Source organism: Anser cygnoides, chromosome 4, assembly GCF_040182565.1.
Source record: "Anser cygnoides isolate HZ-2024a breed goose chromosome 4, Taihu_goose_T2T_genome, whole genome shotgun sequence".
Classification (NCBI taxonomy): Eukaryota; Metazoa; Chordata; class Aves; order Anseriformes; family Anatidae; genus Anser; species Anser cygnoides.
Window position 1 is genome coordinate 65,049,799 of NC_089876.1, and position 22,826 is coordinate 65,072,624.

Below are 22,826 nucleotides of genomic sequence, written 5' to 3' on the forward strand. Positions count from 1 at the left end.
GGAGGCAGAGGCACAGAGCGGTGCCAGCAGCCCATGCAATGCGGAGGTCAGCTCTGCTCAGCTGCGAGGGAGCCTGTTGTGTTGTAGCATTGCCTGGCGGAGTGGATGCATGAGTACTGGTGGAGAGGGTGGGGGAAAAAAAGTCCAGATTAAAACAGACACCTTTGACCAGTGCTTGACAGGTTATCTGTATAGTCTCCTCCTTACCCACTTGCACTGTAAACACTGACACAGAGATTATGTCTTCCTGTATGTTTAACCAGTGCCTAGAAGAGTGTGGATGTAATTCTGAACTGAGTACCACAACCATAAAAGTAAGCAGCCATTGCTTACACAGCTGTAATGCTAGCTGCACAGAGCCATAGATTAGCTTTTGGTCCCGAGATCTCTGGAGGTGAACTTTTATTCAGTGACTTCACCCAATGCTGGTGGCAAATAGTTTCTCCATTGATTTTATATGCCCTTTCGTCTGATTAGTTTCTTCCACAGAAGATATGGGAGAAACCCCATTGCATGTGGAGGGCCACAGACTGGATTTTAGTCTCTGTTGGGATGTTGGATACCAACACCAGTAAGTCAGCCCTGGTTTATATCGCTATTTTCACAGATTTTCTCCTAAGCTTTCATCTTTCCATTTAGTCCTCAGCAAGAAATGTAGCAGAGAAATCAGCATCTCTGATCTAAGGCCAATGAAGAAGCGATTTGAGCCAAACTTTTCTATGCTTATTTCTTTGGAAACTGTCTATGTCATGTATTTCTGAGAGATTCCTGATTCTTCAGCAAAAAACATGAGTAACAATATTTAAAGAGCATCCAGTCATGCTCTCTGAATTATCTCTGAGGCTTATAAAGACCAAAAATAGTTACCATAGTCCTCCTGATTTTGGTGAAGCTATTCTGACTTGTACCAGCTAAAAGTCTCAGGTTCTCACTGCAAACTTCAGTAACCAAATTTCAACAACCTATTTTTCTTTGTGTGCACGTGCAGTTTGGTGTGTTTCAAGGGGGCTGCACAGTAACCTCCAATTTCACACACAGCAAGGGTTCTTCGTCAGCATAGCTCTGGTGCTGTCTGAAATGCTGGAGCAAAGGCAATGCCTTGCTTGGATGACTGCTTTTGCTTATGCAGTCACTGCGTTTGCATACGCAACAGTGGCAGCTTGGAGATGAATACTTGTTTTGCAAGAGCCAAAGCCAGTGTGTGCAGGCAGGTTTGTGTAAGCCCTTACATAGGGGTAAGGAACAAAGATCACTTGAAAGTTCTTGTCCTTGTAAATACATTGTCTACTTTGAGAACAGATTAGAATTAAGAGCATGCAAACTGTACCAGTGCTAATAACTGACAAATGATGCACTTTGTCATCACGAACCTGATCCTTGAAGATGGATCTTCATGGCTCTGCACTCCTCATGGTGATTCACCCACTGCTTTTTTTTGTTATCTGATTTTACACGATTTTCCTCACCCATAAATAGCACTTAGTAAGCAGGGGAGGTTCAGCAAAGAAAGACGACTTGTTCTTGTTTACGTTTTTTTCCTGCCCATTTAAGACTTCTCTCCAAATCTGGCATTTCAACATCGCTGTTAGCACAGGCAAGCCAGGCAGAGCAGTGTTTACTCCCTGGTTTCACAGCTCCCGAATCAGGACCAAAGGCAGCATCAGGGTCACAGTTTTCATGATCCACAGCCTGACCCCGCTGAAACCTTTGTCAAGCATGTGAAAGCCTCCTGTGAGATCTGCCAACTGGAAGACAGAATCAAAATGTTTTCCTAAACCCAGCCAAAACCTTGAATACCGAGTGTGGTGGATTCATTCTGGCAGACGTTAGAACACCCCTCCCTGCAAATTCAGACCGTCTGTAAAGGAGAATGGGTGTGTTTTCAGGTACTTACCTTCGACTCAAACATTGGAGGCAGGTCTCAAACACAGGTACAAATAGATGCTGTAAACTGCTGATGCCAAATACACAGTCACTTCCCAGCACCCTCCCCACTGACATCTATCTTATGTCATGTTTCTGATTGTTCAGACTGAGGCTTCAGGAACCTGCATGTTCACGGGTTTTATTTATTTGGTTGTGCACTTATGTCCTTGGTAAATCAAGCGAATGTCAGGTCTGTTCTAAGGAAGTGAGAATGTTGTTACAGAGTTTTCATTCAGTATCTCTGACCTACTTTACAGCTGTGGCATAATTAATTTAGATTATTTATTCTGAGTCACCATGTGTAGAAAAGCCCTTTAGAGAACTAGGCTCCCCTTAAAGTAGCCCTGAGTATATATATATATACACCTGACTTTACCGATTTACCACCAAGTAAGCCCAAAGCCAATGAAGGCAGAAAGCTTTGCTGCTGGAAATTCCCCAGTTGCTGCATCATGAATGCAGCCTCCTGATTCCCTTTTTCTCAGGCAGGCTGAAACAGTATTTCAGCGCTCTCAGCTGTTTCCATGAATATGCTTATTATTTAAATTGCACATGCAAGCCCAGAAGTTGTTGTTAGGATGGACATGGATCTCCTTGCACAAACAAAATGCACTCGGCCTCGCGGTTTTCCAGATGTGAAAGCAGGAGGTGTTAGCTTTAGCCACATGAGTCAATGTGGTCCAGCTCTTACCTCACTAACATTTTACATATTAAATGATGCAGAAGGGGTTGCAGGGCACTCAAAAATAGCCTCCATGTGATTTTGAATCTTCATACCTCTGCACAAACCCACGATATAAGATCTTGACCTCTCAAACCCTTGGTGCTGACATCAAGAAACCTGGCCCTAGAAAATGATGAGTAAATACAGTATTTATGCTTTCTAGTTAGCCTTTGGCAATCAACCCAGCTTTCTCAGGAGAGAGGTAAACGCATTTGCAGACAAATGGTTAACAGGATCCCATTCCTCTCTGCTGACCCAGTCACATGCAAGTTTGAAGTGCAGAATAAACAGAAAGGATTTAAAATGCAAAATGACACACTAAGAAATATGGCACCTGTCACCTCACAGATAAGGGTCTTAGGTGATTTAAGGGTTGACTGAACTGTTCAGTGTCTCTGAACTCCTTTTGCTGGCCATGGGATGCCTAAATTGGTGAATGAGTATTTTGCATGCTCCTGCCTGCCTCACCATCAGTGTTTCAGTGGAAAACTTGTCTGGGCAGGACCACAAGGACTTTGTACACATGTTGCATGAAAACGTGTTTGTTTCAGGTAAGGGGATATTGGCTCTATGCTGTCATTCCTGCGTCCCTTCCAACCAGCCAAGAATGACACTTTCCTCCAGGGAAAAACAAAATGTGAAGAAAAGGAGCACCAGAAGGCACTTAGCCCTTCCAGCAGTGTATGGAAACTCAAAATAATGCAAAAAGTGGTCCCCTCCCTCACCTATGCACGCCTGGGAATGGTAGAAAATGTACAAAAAGAAAATAATGGCAAGGGGTGAAGCATCACAGCAGGAAGAAGGACTGAAAGGTGCTGTTAGGAAAAAAGAGAAAGAGTGAAGAACTTAAAGATCTGCTAGATTAGCACCTTGAATTAAGTTCTGCTAGAGGGCTGATGTGTAAGGTTTCATAGGCCAACAATTGCCAGGGATGTGTGTACATCCCCAGATGTCATCAGAGCACACTATTCATAATGCCTCAAAGATGAGTGTCTTACTGGATTCAGGGATGAATTTGGGAATCTGTCTTTTTAAGTTGACCTGAACTCTCTTCCTCGGGAAGGACATGGGACATGAGAGCAGGCGGGGGGCGGGACACGGGACAGAGGTGCTGGCAGAGATGTGCCCTGCAAGAAAGCCTGGATGTTGGAACTTGCTTCCCATGTTGGGCTGAAATAGCATGTGTTTGGTGTCTGCCCAAGCAGGCTGCAAAGGCAGCTGCTGGGCTGGGTCTCTGGATGGAGCTGAGGCTCTGCTTCCCCTAACAGCAGAGGCACTACAAGGGCTTTCTGCCAGTGAAATGCTGCATGAAGGGACCATTTCCATGTTTCCCTGCTTTTATAGTTGCTGTTTTGTTTTGTTGTTTTTTATGGCTAGTTATGGTATTGGAAGCCTCGTGCAAGCATAATTTACTTAGGTTAACCGTTCTAACTTGAGGAAGCTCTTATGCTTTACAGGGACTTCAGAGGATTTGAAATATGTTCGGTTTAAATGCAAAAACAATCAAATAAACAAAAAAAAACCTCTCCTAAACAAGGTTCATAAAAACAGAGCTGTCAGCACACTTCAAGAGGAAATGTGGCCTTTTCAGCTTTTCAGTACGTGCCTCTAATACACTAGCGCAATTCAGCACTGACTGTATGAAGGATCTCCCTCGCATCCTCCTCTCCTTTTGTTAAGAACAGATGTGTGTCTGCCAGCCTGTCTGGTTTCAGCAGAGAAGTTAATTTCTAATTTCTAATACCCCAGCATTTCAAAAAAAAAAAAATTAATCCTCTTGCAAGCACAACCTCAAAGAGAGAGAGAGAGAAGCTTATTTTATACAAGGTGAAAATCCACTCAGTAAGACAGGCAATGAGGTCTTGGGTATTTTGTGATGGCACGTAATGACGGGACCACTGTGTGGGGATATTTCTCTGAAGGAAACAAAAGAAACAAAAAACAAACAAACTAGGAAGTCTGATATCTGGCACCGAGGGACTTGTTCTCAATCTTTCTTCCTTCATTCCTCATCCTTACACTATTTTGGCTATTCACAGTCGGTCACAATGACAGTATTTTCTCTCTGTGGCAAGTGTCCACGATAAACTGAAAGCTTGAGAGATTTCTCACCGCTTTTTAAAATTAAACATCCCACTCCACTTCAGCACATCTAAGTGAAAGGCTGGCTCTTGCATTATTTTTTCCTAGTGAAGCCAGTTCAGTGACCTTTTTGCCTGCCACTGTAAGGCTAGACTTCGGCCTGTTAAACACTAACTTGTGTTGCAAGAAATGACTGGAGAACGTTGTAGAAAGTCCCTGGCTGGAAGAAAAAGGTGTGTATGTTCAGGCTAGCGTGGCGACAGCTCTGCTCCAGGCAGGAGTCGTGGTGCCTGAAGGTACAGATTGCAGTAACCTAGGTGGAGGCTTGCAGCTGCTTCCAGTCCGAAGTCACTTGCTGTGACCCTTGTGTTTTCATTTTTGTTGTCACCCTATCTCCATGGCAGTGGCCCTGTGTCCTGGGCAATGCCCAATGCCATGTGGAGAGTGCATGAGTGAAGGCAATAAGTAGATGAAGATATAGTTCACCACCACTGAGAGCTGGTCAGGACCAGCTGCATGATTTGGTGGTAGAAGGGTCTGAGGTATTTTAATGGGGCTTGCTATCTTTTGAAAGGTTCCTCTATATTTAGGAGCTGCTTTTGGTGTGTCAGGTATTTTGTCTCTCTAGTAGGATTCCTCCTGAGGTCAGTGTATGGGCCATCATGGCCCAGTGCGCTCCATACTTCTGAGTAAAAAAACAAAACAAAAAAACATTTTTCTACCACACTTAATGACAACATCTTACCGGGATGGGATGGTCAATTCCCCAAACTCATAGTGCTTGAAATGAAATAGTCTTCAAAACAATCTACTCGAAAGTCTTACAGGATATGCTGGTAATTGTGCTATCTTTTGTCTTAAACTGGGTTTCTTCCCAGAGGTACTTCTCTGTCACAGAAGAACTTTTGGTGGGTAATTTTTCTTGCTTCTGACTTATGTCCTGCATCTGAAAACTTGGCCTCCTACAAACGGCACAGAAATCCAATACAGGTAGCAGATCACAGTATCACAGATTTCTAGGTTGGAAGAGACCTCAAGAACATCGAGTCCAACGTCCGACCTAACACTAAGTACTCCACTAAACCATATCACTAAGCTCTACATCTAAACGTCTTTTAAAGACCTCCAGGGATGGTGACTCCACCACCTCCCTGGGCAGCCTGTTCCAATGCTTAATAACCCTTTTGGTAAAGAAGTTCTTCCTAACATCCAACCTAAAACTCCCCTGTTGCAACTTTCACCCATTCCCCCTCGTCCTGTCACCAGGCACGTGGGAGAACAGACCAACCCCCACCTCTCTACAGCCTCCTTTAAGGTAACTGCAGAGAGCGATAAGGTCGCCCCTGAGCCTCCTCTTCTCCAGGCTGAACAAGCCCAGCTCCCTCAGCCGCTCCTCATAAGACTTGTTCTCCAGACCCCTCACCAGCTTGGTCGCCCTTCTCTGGACTCGCTCGAGCACGTCCATGTCCTTCCTGTAGCGAGGGGCCCAAAACTGAACACAGTACTCAAGGTGCGGCCTCACCAGAGCCGAGTACAGGGGCACAATCACTTCCCTAGTCCTGCTGGCCACACTGTTTCTGATACAAGCCAGGATGCTGTTGGCCTTCTTGGCCACCTGGGCACACTGCTGGCTCATATTCAGCTGACTATCAACCAATACTCCCAGGTCCTTCTCGGCCAGGCAGCTTCCAGCCACTCATCTCCCAGCCTGTAGCTCTGCTTGGGGTTGTTGCGCCCCAGGTGCAGGACCCGGCACTTGGCCTTGTTGAACTTCATACAGTTGACCTCAGCCCATCGGTCCAGCCTATCCAGATCCTCCTGCAGAGCCTTCCTGCCCTCGAGCAGATCGACACACGCACTTAGCTTGGTGTCATCTGCAAACTTACTGAGGGTGCACTGGACGCCCTCATCCAGATCATCGATAAAGATATTAAAGAGGACCGGCCCCAGTACCGAGCCCTGGGGGACACCACTAGTGACCAGCCTCCAACCAGATTTGACTCCATTCACCACAACTCTCTGGGCCCAGCTATCCAGCCAGTTTCTAACCCAGCGAAGCGTACGCCAGTCCAAGCCCCGAGCAGCCAGTTTCTTGAGGAGAATGTTGTGGGGAATGGTGTCAAAAGCCTTACTGAGGTCAAGGTAAACCACATCCACAGCCTTTCCCCCATCCACCAAGCGCGTCACTTGGTCATAGAAGGAGATCAGGTTCGTCAAGCAGGACCTGCCTTTCATAAACCCATGCTGACTGGGCCTGATCGCCTGCTCGCCCTGCAAGTGCCGCGTGATGACCCTCAAGATAATCTGCTCCATGAGCTTTCCTGGCACTGAGGTCAAACTGACAGGCCTATAGTTCCCCGGGTCTGCCCTGCGGCCCTTCTTATAGATGGGCGTCACATTGGCTAGCTGCCAGTCAACTGGGACCTCCCCCGATAGCCAGGACTGCCGATAAATGATGGAAAGCGGCTCGGCCAGCTCCTGCGCCAGTTCTTTCAGTACCCTCGGGTGCATCCCATCTGGCCCCATCGACTTGCGCACATCCAAGCTCCGTAGCAGGTCGCCAACCATTTCCTCATGGATAGCGAAGGCCACATCCTGCTCCCCATCCCCTTCCACCGGCTCAGGGCACTGGGTATCCAGAGAACAACTGGTATTGCCGCTAAAGACTGAGGCAAAGGCGGCATTAAGCACCTCAGCCTTTTCCTCATCCTTAGTAACTAGGTTTCCCCTCGCATCCAGTAAAGGATGGAGATTCTCCTTAGTCCTCCGTTTCGCGTTGATATATTTGTAAAAGGATTTTTTGTTGTCTTTAATGGTAGTAGCCAGGTTGAGCTCCAGATGAGCTTTGGCCTTTCTCATTTTCTCCCTGCACAGCCTCGCTACATCCTTGTAGTCCTCCTCAGTGGCCCGCCCTTTTTTCCAAAGATTATAAACCCTCTTTTTTCTGCTAAGCACAAGCCGCAACTCTCTGTTGAGCCAGGCCGGTGGTCTTCCACGCCGGCTCGTCTTTGGGCACGTGGGGACGGACCGCTCCTGTGCCATCACGATTTCCTTCTTGAGGAGCGCCCAGCCTTCCTGGACTCCTCTGCCCTTCAGAACCGCCTCCCAAGGGACTCGGCCAACCAGCGTCCTGAGCAGCTCAAAGTCAGCCCTCCGGAAGTCCAGTACAGCAGTTTTACTGGTCCCCTTCCTGGCCTCGCCAAGAATAGAGAACTCTACCATTTCGTGGTCACTCTGCCCCAGACAGCTTCCGACCACCACATCTCCCACCAGTCCTTCTCTGTTTGTGAAGAGAAGGTCTAGCGGGGCACCACCCCTGGTAGGTTCACTGACCAGCTGCGTCAGGAAGCTATCTCCCACGCTCTCCAGAAACCTCCTAGACTGCTTTCTCTGTGCCGTGTTGTGTTTCCAGGATATGTCCGGGAAGTTGAAGTCCCCCACGAGGACAAGCGCCGACGATTTTGCAACTTCTGTCAGTTGCCTATAAAACTCCTCATCCGTCTCCTCATCCTGGTTCGGCAGTCTATAACAGACCCCGACCAGGATGCTAGCCTTGCCAGCCTTCCTGCGGATCCTAACCCACAGGGATTCAACCTTATCATTCCCAGCCTGGAGTTCCACAACATCAAAAGATTCTCTAATGTAGAGAGCCACGCCACCACCCCCTCTGTGCTGCCTGTCCCTCCTGAAGAGCCGATAGCCAGGCATTGCAGCACTCCAGTCGTGGGAGCGGTCCCACCACGTCTCCGTGATTGCAACCAAGATGATGCACATCAACTCTGTTCAGATTTCTGCTACGTTTATAAACAATCACCTGATGACCAGCTGAAAAGCATAGCTCTGAAGTTTGCTTGAATGGTTCTTGTGATGCAAGGGAAATGCAGACATGAAACAACAGGAGCTGTCAAAGCCTGAACAGAAAAAGTAGGCTTTGTGGGTGAGATCCCCAGAAGGGCTCAGCACAGCACAGGAGATCTCAGCAATGGCTGAGAGGATACTACTGACAGCTACCAATCCTCCACGTCTTTCCTGTTCAAAGTCTTATCTCTCTCCCATGTCATTTCCATCTCCCTCGGTCCTTGGGTTGAGCTGTTGGTGCTGGGCTCTGAGGAGTGTCTTTGGGGATCAGGCAGCCCACAGTCAGTAGTAAGAGCTGCTCTGTGGTGTTAGGGCATTTAGACACCCCCCAGGATCCACAGTGGGTCTGCACAGCCTGCTGCTTTGTTGCTTAAATGGGAAAAACACAGTACAGGTTATTTTTTTAACTTAGCTGTGCAGTTTCAGGAAATACAGTGAATGACAACTGCAGGAGATGGGAAGTGAAAGGGTTTCCATGTTTTCAGGGCTTAAAAAATCTCTGATGAAGTACACAGGACAATATCCCACAGTTATGTATTTGTCTATGATCTCATGGATTTGACCACTGCAGGCATAGCAGTGGGAAACATCCGCTTTCTGTTTCTGTGTTGCCATTGCTCAGCCAGTAACAAGTGTGTACAACACCACACAGATATGTATGGGCACCCTTTTCTTAGGAAAAAGAGAGGCACACCTCTGTTCTTAGTTTCCTCAAGGAATATAAGGATTTCCCTTCTCGTTTAGATTGCTGATTTCCCTTCTGTTAAGGCTCCCATTATCAGGACAGCTGTTTGAGAGCATAGTAGCACTTCACAATTCCAGACCAATACGTTTAAAAGACGTTTCATTGTAAACTGTGTAACTCTTCTAAGCCAGGCAGTTCACTAATTGCAGCAGAAAGGAAAGAAGCAGTTAAGTGGTCTGTATATCAGTAAAATTAAGAAAATGGCACCTGAGAATTTGATTGATCAATTCCAAGAGTGGTTTCCAAGCAGGGTACGTTCCTTCCAAGCAGGGTACGTTACAGCTGGTGCACACAAGGCAGTCACAAATCACAGATATGCAGACACTTGGCAAACTTGTCAGGAGGTAAAATGTTATACACACAAGGGAAGCGATTACACAAGCGATTTAATGGTGGCTGAACTGTGCATCTTCCGTGGCTCTGCTGCTCTACTCTGTATTTCCAAATGTTACATTGGGGATAGGGAGAAGCCACTTGACCATCACAAGCCAATTGCAAGGAAAAGACAAAAATGTTTGTCTTTTGTAGCAAACACAGGACACTGTGTACAATGCATTACACAAATACAACCTCATGTTGCTTGTGCTTCTCTTGGAGGGGAGGGGTAGGAAACCAAACATGCGGGACTATAATCTAAAATATGTTGGGTGTTTTTCATTCTTGCGTGAGTTTTGGGGAATAGCAGTGCTTCCTCAGTTTACATATATGAACATCGTGCAGGAGAAGCCTGAAATATTGAGTTTCCTGGTAGATTCTCCTGATTTCCACAGTTGATTTTAAAATCTAATCTATGGATTAAATATGCATGAAACACATAACACCGGACCTAATCCTCTGTCTTCTGTTAGAGACATCAGTGTTTGATTTGCTTTGCTGTTCTTTGAATATTGTGGAGTTCAGCCTTGCTCTGTATTTCATATTGCATAGTGGTTGTTCTTCAAGCTGAGTGACTGGGATCAGCAGGTTTGCTTGCTTGTCTTTTAATGTAATTGTGTCTCAGATCTTGTCTATTTAATCAAAAGGCCCTTGATACTTGTTCAAATACTTATAACAACATTTTCTGAACAGGATGGCTTGTGAATTTTATCCCTGTTTGTAATAAATTAATTTCAGAATGAAAATACTTGTGAAAAGCAAAAAAAAAAAAAAGTGATAAATTCTTCTTAAGTCGGTGTTGTTTGTGTTCTCTACTCCAGTTTTCATGCAAGTTTGTTCTTGTGTGAAGAGCAGAAACAGTAAGAATGACTGTATGTTTTCCCCTCTTTGAGAGATTTTAGTAGCAGTTGAAAGTACCACAGATTATTTTAATAGAGCCAACTGAAATATGAATGAAAACCTCTACTCAGAGCAGGTACACTTTTCTATAGTATTGCCAAACCTATATGGTTTCATTCCTTAAAAGAGGCAAAGGATATGATGCATCATACAGCTGTGATTTTATTGAGCCACAGTATTCCCTGAGGATGGAGATGAGACTTCAACTCCTTTACAACCAAAACAAATTGTTGACGATGTGCATGTGGTACCATACTGAAGGAGCATTTCTTACACCCTGTAAGTCCAATGTCTGTGTGTTGTCTGGTGGCCCAGCAGCCACCACTACAGGCATCTTAGAGACCATAACTACTTCTCTCTGTGATAGGCTTAGAAACGTTCTGCACCTCATTTCCCTGCTGTGGAGATACATCCCTGATGCTGAAGGAGTCACCTCAAAATACCTTCCTTCTTCTCTGCACCCAGTGGGTCAGCGTAACCTTTCTGGGCCCAGTCCAGAATATGGGATGACAGCTTAATCTTGTCACGTTTGGGAACGTCCCCTTTACCACCCCTTTCCCTCTGCGCCTGCCTGTTAGGCCGACCTGCGTTTTTTTTCACTGGTAATGTCATGCTGACCTAGGACATCTGATTTTCTGCTTGTTGCAGTTATTTTGTAATTACCACACATTAATATGGTCTTTGATCTAGCACTGACTCCTTCGCCTTCCCACACTGTTCACCACTGGCATTTCCCCAAAACTTTTATGTTAGTGCTTAAAACGTACACACATGCATATATGTGTGTGTGTATAAAAATTGTGGGAGAGACAGACAGGCACACACAAGGAGAGAGATAGCATGGGTCACTCATTTACTCTTCACAGTCCCTGTTAGGCCATACCAGGCTGAGAGCCCCTAAAAATGACTTTCCAAAACAATCATTTTTCTTTTTTCAGTGCACATATAAGTCTCTCATCTCTCATCAGCAGTTATAGATGCATATTAGAATGACTTGCTGTAGGTCACTTCTCAGTAGCTAGTGTCACTTTGGTATGTACCTCCTTCTTGCTCTACCCTTGAACTTTTCCATGTAATGGCACCCAGAAAAAACATGGCATGTGTTACCATATTCACAGGATGCCTACACCTGGACAGAGGAAACCCCAAGTTAACAGAGGTTACTATGTAGCAAAGTGTTGGTAACAACTGATTGAAAAGGTATCTATTTCACTTCCAGGCTGCTTTGCTTGGAATAACAGCCGCTTTTGTAGGTGAAGAATGTGAGGTGGGGGTGCTGTGAATATAATCGTTTCTGAGTTAAAGAGAAGTACAGGACAAAATTTAAAACAGAAGAAAAGTGGCCCAAAATCCTTAACTGGGCTGGCTTGCAGGCTTGCCATGAAAAATGTGCACAGGCATATCTTTGTGGAGCTCTGGCAAAGTCTTGAAACTCAGATCAGAATTGACTTTAGGATTAGAGGTGACATGGTAGAAATGGAAAGCATACAAGCATGATTTGGGGGTGCTGTACTGTTTTGCGTTGCATAGTATGTTTTTGTGAGAAGAACAGCCTTCTGGTTAGGGAGTTCCTCACTTTACTGCGGCCCATTTATTGTACAGCCAAGTTAGCTAGATGGCATGTAAAAAGCAGTGAAGCAGCTCAGCTTTCACTCCTTTCAAGGCAGAAGGGCCCCCACAGTGTGACACATGGGGAACAGACTTCAGCTATTTTGTTTTACCGAGGAGACTGGCAGGTAGGGGTACACCCATGGAGAGTTCAGACAGATCTGCTGGTGCAGCTGAAGTCCGGCATTCAATATTCTGAAGCCTTCTTTTGACTTTTAGACAGAAAAGGCCAAAGGGGATTACCAAATGTCTACATAACAAGAGGATCAAGCAGAAGGCATTGAGTTACTTCAAGGTTACTGTGAGGAAATAGATAGCCTGACTTTTATGTCTAGATGGGTACTTTCTATGGCAGATTAATAAGGTGCTGTGAACTTTCTCTGTCTCTGTAATTTGAGGCCATTAGTCCCATGCACAGTATTTTTTAAGGTGAGCTTGCATTAAGAGACCAGAGGTTCCCTGGAAACGTGAGTTTTGTTACTGGCAAAGTTTTGTTTCCCTGAAATGGCAGCCAGGGCCTCTGCTCTTTGCAAGGACTGTTTGATATGCATTTGGACTCTGAGGTAAACATTCCTTCTTTCCCCTATTCTCAACCAAAGCCTATCAATAAAAGATGTGTGACTACATCAGTAAAATGGTTCACATGCTGTGCAGGTCACTGACCACGATACCTAGTGCAAAAGGAGGGGCTGACATTGCCTTTCTGTACTTTAATTCCTTATGCAACAGTGATGTTGCCTCACAATTACTGTACGACCCAGCTCTGCCACACTTGTGTTTATAGGTAACAAGAAAGCAATGAAAACTCTTAGCCACTACCCAGCCTTTAAGATAATACCTCAGGGTACAGAAAGGTAACTAATCGATCATTTAAACTATAAAACAGAAGAGGCATTTGGAAAGTTTTCAGTCGTGCAGAAATAAATGCTAGTTCTCCTTACAATTAACCACTTTTTTTTTCCCCTAGACAACAGCATTAGAAATTAGTTAAATATGTAAAAATATATTTTGGCTACAAAATAGCATACAGAGTTTAGTCACTATGATTAAAACCATGCTATTTACTTGCCATGCTAGTTAAATTTCCAGTCAGAATAAAGGTGTAGGCAGGTGCTGCAGCAAGGATGATGAATATGGAGTGGAAAACTGCCATGTGTAAAGGTAAACTAGTTTCAGCCAATGTGCCAGTCTGTGTGGGTGCAACCTGGTAGGACACCCTTGCAGGAGGCCAAAAAAGCCTTGAGGGACCTCTAGCAGATGGTGTTTATGAAGCAAGAAGGGGAACATACCTCAGTAATCCCTGGGATTAATTTGGGGTCATACTGCGAAGTCCACCTCTGCTCTGTGCTCCGTGAAGGTTCCTAGACAGCACATGTGGTGGCTTTTCTGCAAAGGGATCAGAGGGAAAAAAAAAATAAAATTGCTTGGCAAAGTAATGGGGTGAAGCCTTTTTGGCACGATTTTGCCCCATCTGCACCCACTTACTACATGGGGAAACATACCCCACGGTGTGGGGGGCATGGCAGACCTTGACATCAGGTGGCTGCACCAAGCAGAAATGTTAATTTTCAATCACCACAAAGAAAATGTTGGGAGGGGCACCTCATGCCAGGCTGATGTTGCTCCTGAAAGACGCTAGCAGACAGTACGAAGGCATGGGTTTTCTTTTTTTAAATGTCATTCTGAGGCTGCCCCCCCCCCAGTGAGGATGAGCAGTGCTAAAAAAAACCACCAGTGCTTCCCATCCCAAACCTCGCTCTCCTCAGCGCTCCCCGCAAGCTGCACGCATTTCAGCACACGGGAAAGTTGTTTTGGTGCTCAACCTGTGAGAAAACAGGGTTGAAACTAAGGGCGAGAGAGGAGAAGGCGTGACTTACAACCGTCGCCCTGTTTGTCCCTTCGATGCTTCCAGCCCCACATGGCATCTGTCGGGCTCCAAAATGGCGGCCACTGAGCCCCAAAATGGCGGCCACTGAGCCCCAAAATGGCGGCCACAGGACCCCATAATGGCCTCTCTGAGGACACCATAGGGTGTTGCTGCCACAGGAGCTGTGCCCCAGCGCTCCTCACTGCCCCACTGTGGCTTCCTTGCCCCACTACGGCCTCATGGTGTGGGCTGGGATGGCATCCAGCTTCTTTAGGGAGGCACAGCATCACTCACATGGTGTCTGGCAAAGGAAAGCGCTCACTTTGCTAAGGGAGTGCTCAGGCTCGTGTTGAAAACCTTTAAAACTAGTCTTTAAAAGTAGTCACATCACCAACTGTTAAAACCTCTTCCTGGCACCAAAAAAGTGGGATTATGAAGGGATAGAGCTGTTTATCAGAGGCTCCCTTGTGGGCAGGAGATTCTAACCTGGAACTAACAAGGATGGGGCAATACCTTCTTAACCCACTTCAGCAAAGGTTTGTGGAAGGACACACACAGAAAAAGAGAATAATCTTTATGCATGGAGGGCTCGGAGGTCCGTGATTAAAACCACTGTGAAGCGACCACAGGGTTGTCCTCAATGTAGTCCATTTCCTTAAATACACAGGAAATTTGCTAGTACCAAGTCTTGTCAAGAAAAATGTTGTTTCTGCAAGTAAGCTCAGCTCTGTGATGTATGGTTGCAATATCTTGTAAAGCTGGACGTTATCCAGCACAGCCTAGGTTTGCACTTGGAGCTTTTTGTATGTCTCTTTTTGTTGGTATATCTACTTTTCATTCATCTGCCTAGCCTCTTTTTCCACCCCTCCAGTCAAAAAAAAATAATAAAGTATTTGTTTTTTCACATCACTGATAGCACTGGGAAGAAGGAGTTCTTTCACCATTTTAAAAGTGCTTTATGGGAAGGTACAGAGAGGGTGGCAAGGGGGACTTTTCAGCATGGAGATATATGTGGGGCCTGGTCAGACAGCCTTGTGCAGGTCTGTTTTTGGGCGTGCTGGGAGCAGCATCACTCGGCCTGCTTTGGGGAGCAGCAGGGCCTAGGCCAACTAGTGCAACAACACACAATCACTAAGATAAAACTAACCTGTTTCACAACAGTCTAAATTATGTTCATGTTCCTTATTAGATTTTGCAAGCACAGGGCATCACTCATTTCCCTGGGTTACAGGCGCCATCTCTTGGAGTGCTGCTGAACATTTTTTGTTTTTATTTTGAATAGCAAACTTGTCTTGAGATGTTGCTGCCTCTCTCTCCTGACTGTTTTTTCCTGCACTCCCCAAAAACTGAGCCTGTGCTTTGCAGGGCAGAGCTGTGAACCTGCTTTCATGAACCATGCTTTCAGGCATGCAGGAAGGCTCTGGGGGGTAAATGCTATCAGGGAGCCAGAAGGATGAGGGTCTTGGAGTACAAACCAGTGAAATTTGGGCTTTTTATTTCTGCCTTAATGCAGAGGGCCCCAAAAGTCCCATCACAGAGGATGGGCTCATGACTTTGGCTGACTGAATGTCCAAACGCCCAGAGAGGGCAACCCCATCTGTGTGGGTGCTTGATGTGTGATTTAGGTTTTCCTGACTAATGATTTAGAAAATTGGCTCCCACAGCCAGAGCTGGGACCTCCCCCTCCCACCTACTATCTGACCCACCACTCCTGGCCCCACTCCATCCTCCATGCTCTGCCCCAATGTGACCACACAGAAAGCAAGGTTATCCTTTTTTTTTTTATTTTTTTTTTTTAGTATCTTTATTATGGCTGCAGTGATGTATCAGCTGGGGAGGATACAAGCTGGATGCTTCCTTCCCTTCCTGGTTTGGGAAACAGCAGCATTTCACATCCTCCAGTGGGACCCCCCCGCCTTGTTTTTTGCTGTTCCACACTTAAATCAGCGCACAGGAACCCTGCTTGCATGCACTTTCCAGGTATGCGGTCACCTGCAAGCAGGGCAAAGGCAATGAGGCTTGATGAGCCTGGGGCAGGTGACTGCCTTCTACGTGATGTGGGGTAGTGGGAGATGCTGCCCTACCTGTGCAGCGCAATGAAGAAGTGGCGAGTTTGCTGGGCAGCACGTGGAAGCGAAATCAGCTCTCTGATCCACCAGCTGTGTCAGCAGCTCAGGGCTGGTTTCTGGCACAGTCTGCTTCATGCTGTCCCTCAGCCTACAGTTTGGGGCCGGAGGGGAGGATGTGTCAATGTGGGGTGGGCTTTTGTAGGGACCCGGCTGTGTTCAACCTCCAGACCATGGTGCAGACAATGCACACCTTGCCAAATTCTGATGGCATCATCTGAGGAAACGCTTCCCTGATGCCACGGGAGAAGTGAAGCTTGTACAGCCAGGTTTCAAGGACAAAGACTTGGCCAAATTTTAGATATGAGTTTCTGGGAGCACCAACAGAGGGTGATGAGCTCTTACCTCTTCTTGAAGTCAAGGAAATTCATCTCATTGTACTGTCCACAGAACTGGTTGGCATTTTCCAGGAAGGTGGGCAGCTCTCCTCCCACTTGCTGTCGCTGTGTGGTATAAAAGAAGGGGATTTCTACAACCAGGACTGGAAAAAGCCTCTGTGGAGGGTTTTAGGGGATGCAGGAGCTGGACAGGGAGGCAGTGTGCAATGACAAGGGAGTTTATGGTGTGTAAAACAGAGGTGTCCCTCCCAATCACCTTGCTGTCAAGGCAGGCAGAGACATCCTTGGCAGAGCAGCACTCCCTGATGACGTTTTCAGATGCATCGTACAGTTTGCCAAGGAAGACATCAGGGACATTGGTGTGCCTCCGTGACAGTTCAAACATGTACCTGGAGTGGAGCAGGGAAAACAAGTTAATATTCAGTATTGGCTGTGCCTGTTGAGGCTGCAAGCTCTTGGATGCGGCAGCGATGCACACCCTACGCTTCCAAGCCTCATGGTGTGTGGAGGAGCTTGGGGCTACCATGAGAGAAGTCCTAATGATTATTAAGTTGTGTAATGAGAAGGAGGGTGAGAAAACCAGATGTAGTGGGTTCTGGGGCGCTGACCTTCTGGCATGGAGGGCCCCATCGTCACCACACAAGTGCTTGTTGGTTGGCTTCTGCAGCTCAGGCAATTTGGGGGCTGTGGCCGGTTTCAAGGCGGAGAGGCAGAAGTAGTTTTGCATAATGTTTTTTCCTGCACAGCAGTCGGCAAACCTTTCATCTTTGGTCGACAGTGTGGCGCAGACCTTTGCAGTGTGCTCCGATAACTGCGGAGGGAGGAGCAGAGGGGACTTGGGGTTCAGCATCCTGCTCGGGGAGCCCCCTAGCCCTGGGAAGGGCTCAGGGCTGCCCTACCTTGTTCTGCATGCAGTCCTCAGCCACCGAGTCGCAGCACTGGACGAACACCTCGGCCGCGTCCTCTGCCAGAGGAGAAAGGTCCTCAAATGAAGCGCTTGGTATCTTCTGGGCAAGCATGGTCAGGTAGCTGGGCAGACACAGCATAGATGGGACATAAGGATTTCAGCTCCTCTGTTCCGCAAACTTAAATAGTGACTGTAAGCACTTCTAATATTCCTATATTTGCACTTTTTGTCTTTCCTACACACTCTGTGTGTCATCTGTGCATGTAGCACCCAAGCACTCCCACACAGAACAACCAGACTTGGTCTGTGGAAGTAACCTTCATCTTAGCTGGAATATGTCTTGGTGAAAACCAGAAAGGAACTGCCATCTGAAATGGGAAAGCGCTCCCCTGCTGACCTGCATTAAAGGCCAGAAAACACCATTTCCCCTTTTTACCTGAACTTCACTTTGTCCTTCCCATATACCGTGAAGCGGGAGCAAGCTCTGTTTGACATCAGTGTGAGGAGGGAGAGGGTTTTTCTTTGCAGTTTCTGCAAGAAGAAGAAGATGTGGCTATAGAGTGGGTGGTAGGGTGGAGATATTCTCCAGGTGCAATGGAAACCTCTCCATCACCACCTCTCCATAGCAAGGTAAAAAAATATTGTGCCTGGTGAGTTGCTGTTTGGTTATGCTGTGAGCAGCCCTGTAATTCAGCCTCCTTTTATTACCTACTGCAAAAAGCAACAGTACTACTTCTGCAGACTTTTGATGCTAATTACAGCTTCATGAAAATTGTCCTACCAAAACCCGGGTGGATTTCCTAACAGCTTCGCTCATGTCTGGAAATTCAGACCATGTCATTTAACTTCAAATTCCCCAAAACTGAGAAGAAGCAAAAGCAAAGGAAAAACGGAAAATTTCAACCCAGCAAGCTTCATGCTGTTGGGCTGGGGATGAGCAATGCTGAGTTTGAGACACCCCCATGGCTGTGGGCATCTGTGGGGCAAAGGAGCAAAAGGGCAAAGCAGGCATGGGGAGCAGACTCACCTCCTTCAGGAAACAGATGGTGGGTGCTGGGGATATACAACAGGTGGAGACCATGGAGAGGAAGTTCCTGGTGGAGCCCAGGAGCACAGGCAAGGGTGCCTGGCCGTAGCTGCTGACGTACTCGTACAGGAACCTGTGGCAGAGGTGGACCTCAAACACCTGGGCACCAGGTACTCAGTTGCACATGTGTTTTGGGGGGTGTTACAGCTGTACTGGGGATGTCAGCCTTTCAGGCACCTTCCTGTGCTGCTGGCTTATTACATCAAGCCATCGACCCACCTGATGTCCCTCTCTAACTGCTTGCATGGGGAAGAAGCCACCTCCATCCCTCATCCATTTTGTAAAATCCTTTCCTTGTGACATGTCCAAACACAGAATACACCAACCTTTTGTTTGGATGCACTGGTAGCTCCATAAAAGGGTTGGCAAAGAGCCATGGCAATGGTTGCTGCTGCCTGGGACAGTGGTATAGGGGCAAGATGGGGAAAGATGTATGTAGTAGTGTGAGCTGTAGGGTGTTATCACCTCCTCATCCCTGTGGATGGCAGCAGTCAGTGTGGCTGAGTCTGACTGGTGAGTGCTGCAGTGTTTAATACAGCTTCTTTATGGTTAAGGCACTTTTGCAAAGTGAAATAGTGACTCTTGGGAGAGAGCTTGGTGGCCCTAAGTGAAGGAAAGGTGGAAACCTTCATATTCCATCTAAGAAAGTAAAGGATGGGCTTCAGGATGAACATGAAGAAGCCCTCCAGATTGCTATCAACTTTTTGTCATTATCCAGATGTTGACCAGCATGTGTGCACCCTGGCTTGGCATCCCAGCAAGACTGAGTGCTTCTTCTAGCCTCCCAGCCCTTACCTGTCGGCAAAGTCCTTGGGGTCCTTCTTGAAGGCCTGGCAGATTTCCTCGTTGGAGGGCTCGATGTAGTGGGGCAGCTGGCGGGGTGGATGCTGCAGGGCAGCCAGGCACAGCTTCTGCTCCAGGCCCTGGTGGACACAGCAGGCGGCTGTCCCTGGGTGGGCAGGGAAGGGCGAGTCGGGGCCACAGGACTTGGCTGACAGGGCTGAAGACTGCAGGAAGGGAGAAGAATGCTTGCCTGGGGTTGGAGGCTGCTCCACCAAATTGAACATGTCCACGGTTTTAGGGACTGACAGAGGGTAGTGGTCAACCTACCCCAGCATCATAGCAGGAGGGGTCAGCGCCATCGGTGCAGCAGGTCTCTGCCAGCGAGACAATCTCTTGCACGAGGTGGCTGATCTCCTCGAAGGTGGCGTTGGAGAACTTCCTGCTGCTCATGATGAGGGTCCTGGGAGCAAAGGCAACAAGAGGATGAACTCACTGTGTTTTCTAAAAGCCTACATCAACATCAGCCTGATGAAACTCAGTCTAACAAAACCACATGGAGAGCATCAACATTAGTCCCACAAGAACCAGCAGCACATCCTCAAAAACTGTGACTGGTCTCTGCCTGGAGCAGATCTCAGGCTGGGGCTGCCATGGCCAGGGGGATGTGCACCAGCTCTTACGACTCCTTGCTATTTGGCCACCTAACCGGTTTTGAGGAGTTCAGTTGTGGAACAAGCTTTTCTCCTGTAGGTAGGCCCATTTAGAGTAATAGGAGCCCTTGTTTGCAGGGAGTGAATAAATGACCAAATAAATCAGCCAGTTTCCAAGCTATTTTTTAATTCTGGGGGGGCCTTGGCTTATATGCTGAATTTGCATGCTGAATTTGGGAGGGTAAATATTGTAGGAGGTACCTACAGGGTTCGGAAGTCATCCTTCCCCATGGTTTTGTACTCTTGGCATACTTTGTCCCGGACATATGCTCTACCTGTAAATGCAGAAAAAGAAGAGTTTGGGATCAGTTCCCTGATTCTGCTTATGTGGGTGCCTCATTCCCATGAACCTTCTCCCTGCAGAAACAAATAAAAAACCAACACTGCTCAGCTCCATTGGGCCTACTGTAGGATATAATTCAGATATTTCTCCTTTTGCAGGGGAAAACCATTATTAAGTACTTCATGCTGTTTTGGGGAGCTGAGATGATGTTTCTCTTCTTCCCATATATTTATGCAGAGATGTTCATACCATGTCTGTGTTTTACTCTCATTCTCATTTCCCTTCTTGGCAGTCCTAAATCACACAGGTCTCATCTGAAAACAGGAATCTTGCCTTATTCACTTTAGGGCTGTTTTTTAGCATGCAACAGCTTCTCCTCTCATGTCAGACCAGGCTGTAGTCCCTAATGCTTGGGAAAATGCTGCCGCTGCCCAGCCCATTTGGGGGAAGTGGCTCTGTTGCCTGGGTTGTGCTGCTGCAGTTTGCATCCAAAACAAGGGGGAGAAGGGGGAACCCTCCCTGTAGTTGAGAGAACTGCGGGAAAATGTCAAGCACACTCGGCCCTTACCCACACGGACATTTCTATATGGCTGAAACAGACAGTGTTGGTTTTTATCTGGGGCTGTGGAGGTCAGGAGCAGGCAGCAGCAAACACATCCCCAGCCCCTCTTTCATCCCTTAGACGCAGTATTGATTTTTTCTTGCAAAAAAAGGCATCACTTAGACTTTGCTACTGTCAGGGTAAACATTGATACTGTGCTGGCCTCTCTGCTGCAATATTGACATGATCTTCCCTGGGGATTTTGGACCAGAAAAGAACCCCCTCACCCCCCCCTTGGGATCCCAGCCACAGCTACATTCTCCTGTCTGCATCTCTCACACTCCTGCCAAATCTCTGCTTTAGCCTACTTCCCCTTTGCTTTTTCGGCAGGGTGTCAGCCCCGGCCTCCACCAATGCGACACGGGGTCATTTTACCCAAACCACAGGGTTATGCACCGTTATATCAGCCAAAGGTCAAATTGCTTCAGTATGGAGAAAAAAAAAAAAAAGGTAAGGGTAATTTTGCAAGGTTGCACTTGTGGGGGGAAGAAGTTTTTGTAAAAAGGTAATTCTGGGGCTTTCAGCATGAAATTAGAGGCCATTTGGGGGGGGATTTGTCTGCCGGTAACCAAGCAAAGCTCTGGGAATAGAAAAGCAAGAGAGAGCTCTGTGGCTACAAGCAGTAGGTACAAATCCTAGCATTTCTGCAGAGAAAAATACATCTCTGAAGCAGAGGGAATGAAGAGGGCAGACAGCACTTTGCTGTGATTGTTTGAGGATTTGTTGCTGTCATTACCAGGGAGATGGTCCCTGGAAGGAAGGGAAACCTGCAGACCGTCCTAGCAGGATGAGCATCAGGGTGTCTAGCTGTAGGTGCGTCTTGAAGTCTTGAATTCCTTTTCTTTCTCAGAATCCAGTACTGAAGACATATGTTTGGCTGTTTGTTTAGTTTTTTTTAGCAGGTCTATGCTTCCCCGCTGAGCAGCAGAGGAAGCAAAATGTTGCTCATTGTGAGCAGAGAGCACAGTCCTAGACATTCAATTCACTTAGCTCCATACGGAAAAAAGAGCCAGGGGTGGAAAACCCCATTTTTGAGTTTACTGACATTAATACACAGGATATCATGGACCCTGTCTAGTACAGGGTGACAACTCCATTGCAGCCACCGCAGTACAAGGATTTCAGGGGTAAGCGCTCTTACCTCGGTGTTCGGCGTGGGTTGCGGCAAAGAGCAGCAGCAGGAGGGTGACAGCCGCCTTCATGGTGCAGCGTGGCCACGGCAGGGACAGCAGTCACTGCCACTGCTCTCCCTCCCCGTGCAAAAAGCAGCAGTGGGAAACCCAAACCAGAATTTATATGGGGCTCCTGAGCGTTGTTGGATCAATGATTAATCCTGGTAACAGGACACGGGGAAAGCATCCTTGGCCCAGGGTGCCAGCACCTCTAAAATGGGGCTGATTTTAATAATTAACCCAGAGAAAACAGCAGCACATTGCTATGGGACTCCAGAAAGAGAGTTTCTACCCATGACCCGTGCAAAAGCAGATGTACGGGGGAAAGTGTCCCGTGCATCCTATGAGTGCAAAGCAGTGTGCTCTGAGCCTGATAAGAGGTCCTTGCAGATACTTGTGAGGATGCAGATGGCTCTTTTGGGTGGAGACAGGTGACGGACAGGTATCAGCCTTGGGGAAGGCAGACAGCAGGCATCGTGGCTGGGAAATGCAGCAAAAGCCAGGGTGCTTTCCCCTGCGAGACACCCCACTGAAGCAAATATGCCAGCTGAAATGTTGTGCAGCACAGTGACAATTTTTTTTTAGGTGTGCAGAGTAACAACAAACTTAAAACGCTTGGAAGGATTCATTCATGACCTCTAGAGAGCAGAGCAGTGTTTGGTTGCCATATATTTGTGGAAGAAAAATGGATAATATGTTATTTTTGTATAAACACATATTCTGTTTCTCCTTTG

General features: G+C 47.0%; 1 protein-coding gene and 1 long non-coding RNA gene across 2 annotated transcripts in view; one reads left to right on the forward strand and one right to left on the reverse strand.

Moving 5' to 3' along the window:
* Window positions 1-21,813, forward strand: part of LOC106043994 (uncharacterized) — a 30,363-nt gene extending 8,550 nt beyond the window's left edge. Inside the window, exon 3 of the long non-coding RNA XR_001212047.3 lies at window positions 21,251-21,813. This is a non-coding gene — a long non-coding RNA (uncharacterized lncRNA). The remainder of the gene's footprint in view (window positions 1-21,250) is intronic.
* On the reverse strand, window positions 15,576-22,238 carry GC (GC vitamin D binding protein). The gene is made up of 12 exons (XM_013193799.3): window positions 22,062-22,238; window positions 20,242-20,311; window positions 19,654-19,786; window positions 19,339-19,550; window positions 18,484-18,616; window positions 17,893-17,987; window positions 17,449-17,578; window positions 17,158-17,360; window positions 16,806-16,938; window positions 16,557-16,654; window positions 16,170-16,302; window positions 15,576-16,077 (listed from the first exon to the last, which is right to left on the reverse strand). Exons 1-12 carry the CDS (start codon window positions 22,120-22,122, stop codon window positions 16,024-16,026), a joined length of 1,455 nt encoding a protein of 484 aa, XP_013049253.2. The 5' UTR covers window positions 22,123-22,238; the 3' UTR covers window positions 15,576-16,023.
* Window positions 22,239-22,826: the final 588 nt, after the last annotated feature.

Coding starts and splice junctions, on each gene's coding strand:
- GC (XM_013193799.3), bottom strand. CDS start 22,122: ATGAAGGCGGCTGTCACCCTCCTGCTGCTGCTCTTTGCCGCAACCCAC. Junction 19,787..20,241: donor AAGGATGACTTCCGAACCCT/GTAGGTACCTCC, acceptor CTTTGCTCCCAG/GACCCTCATCATGAGCAGCA. Junction 18,617..19,338: donor CCCAAGGACTTTGCCGACAG/GTAAGGGCTGGG, acceptor CCTCTGCCACAG/GTTCCTGTACGAGTACGTCA.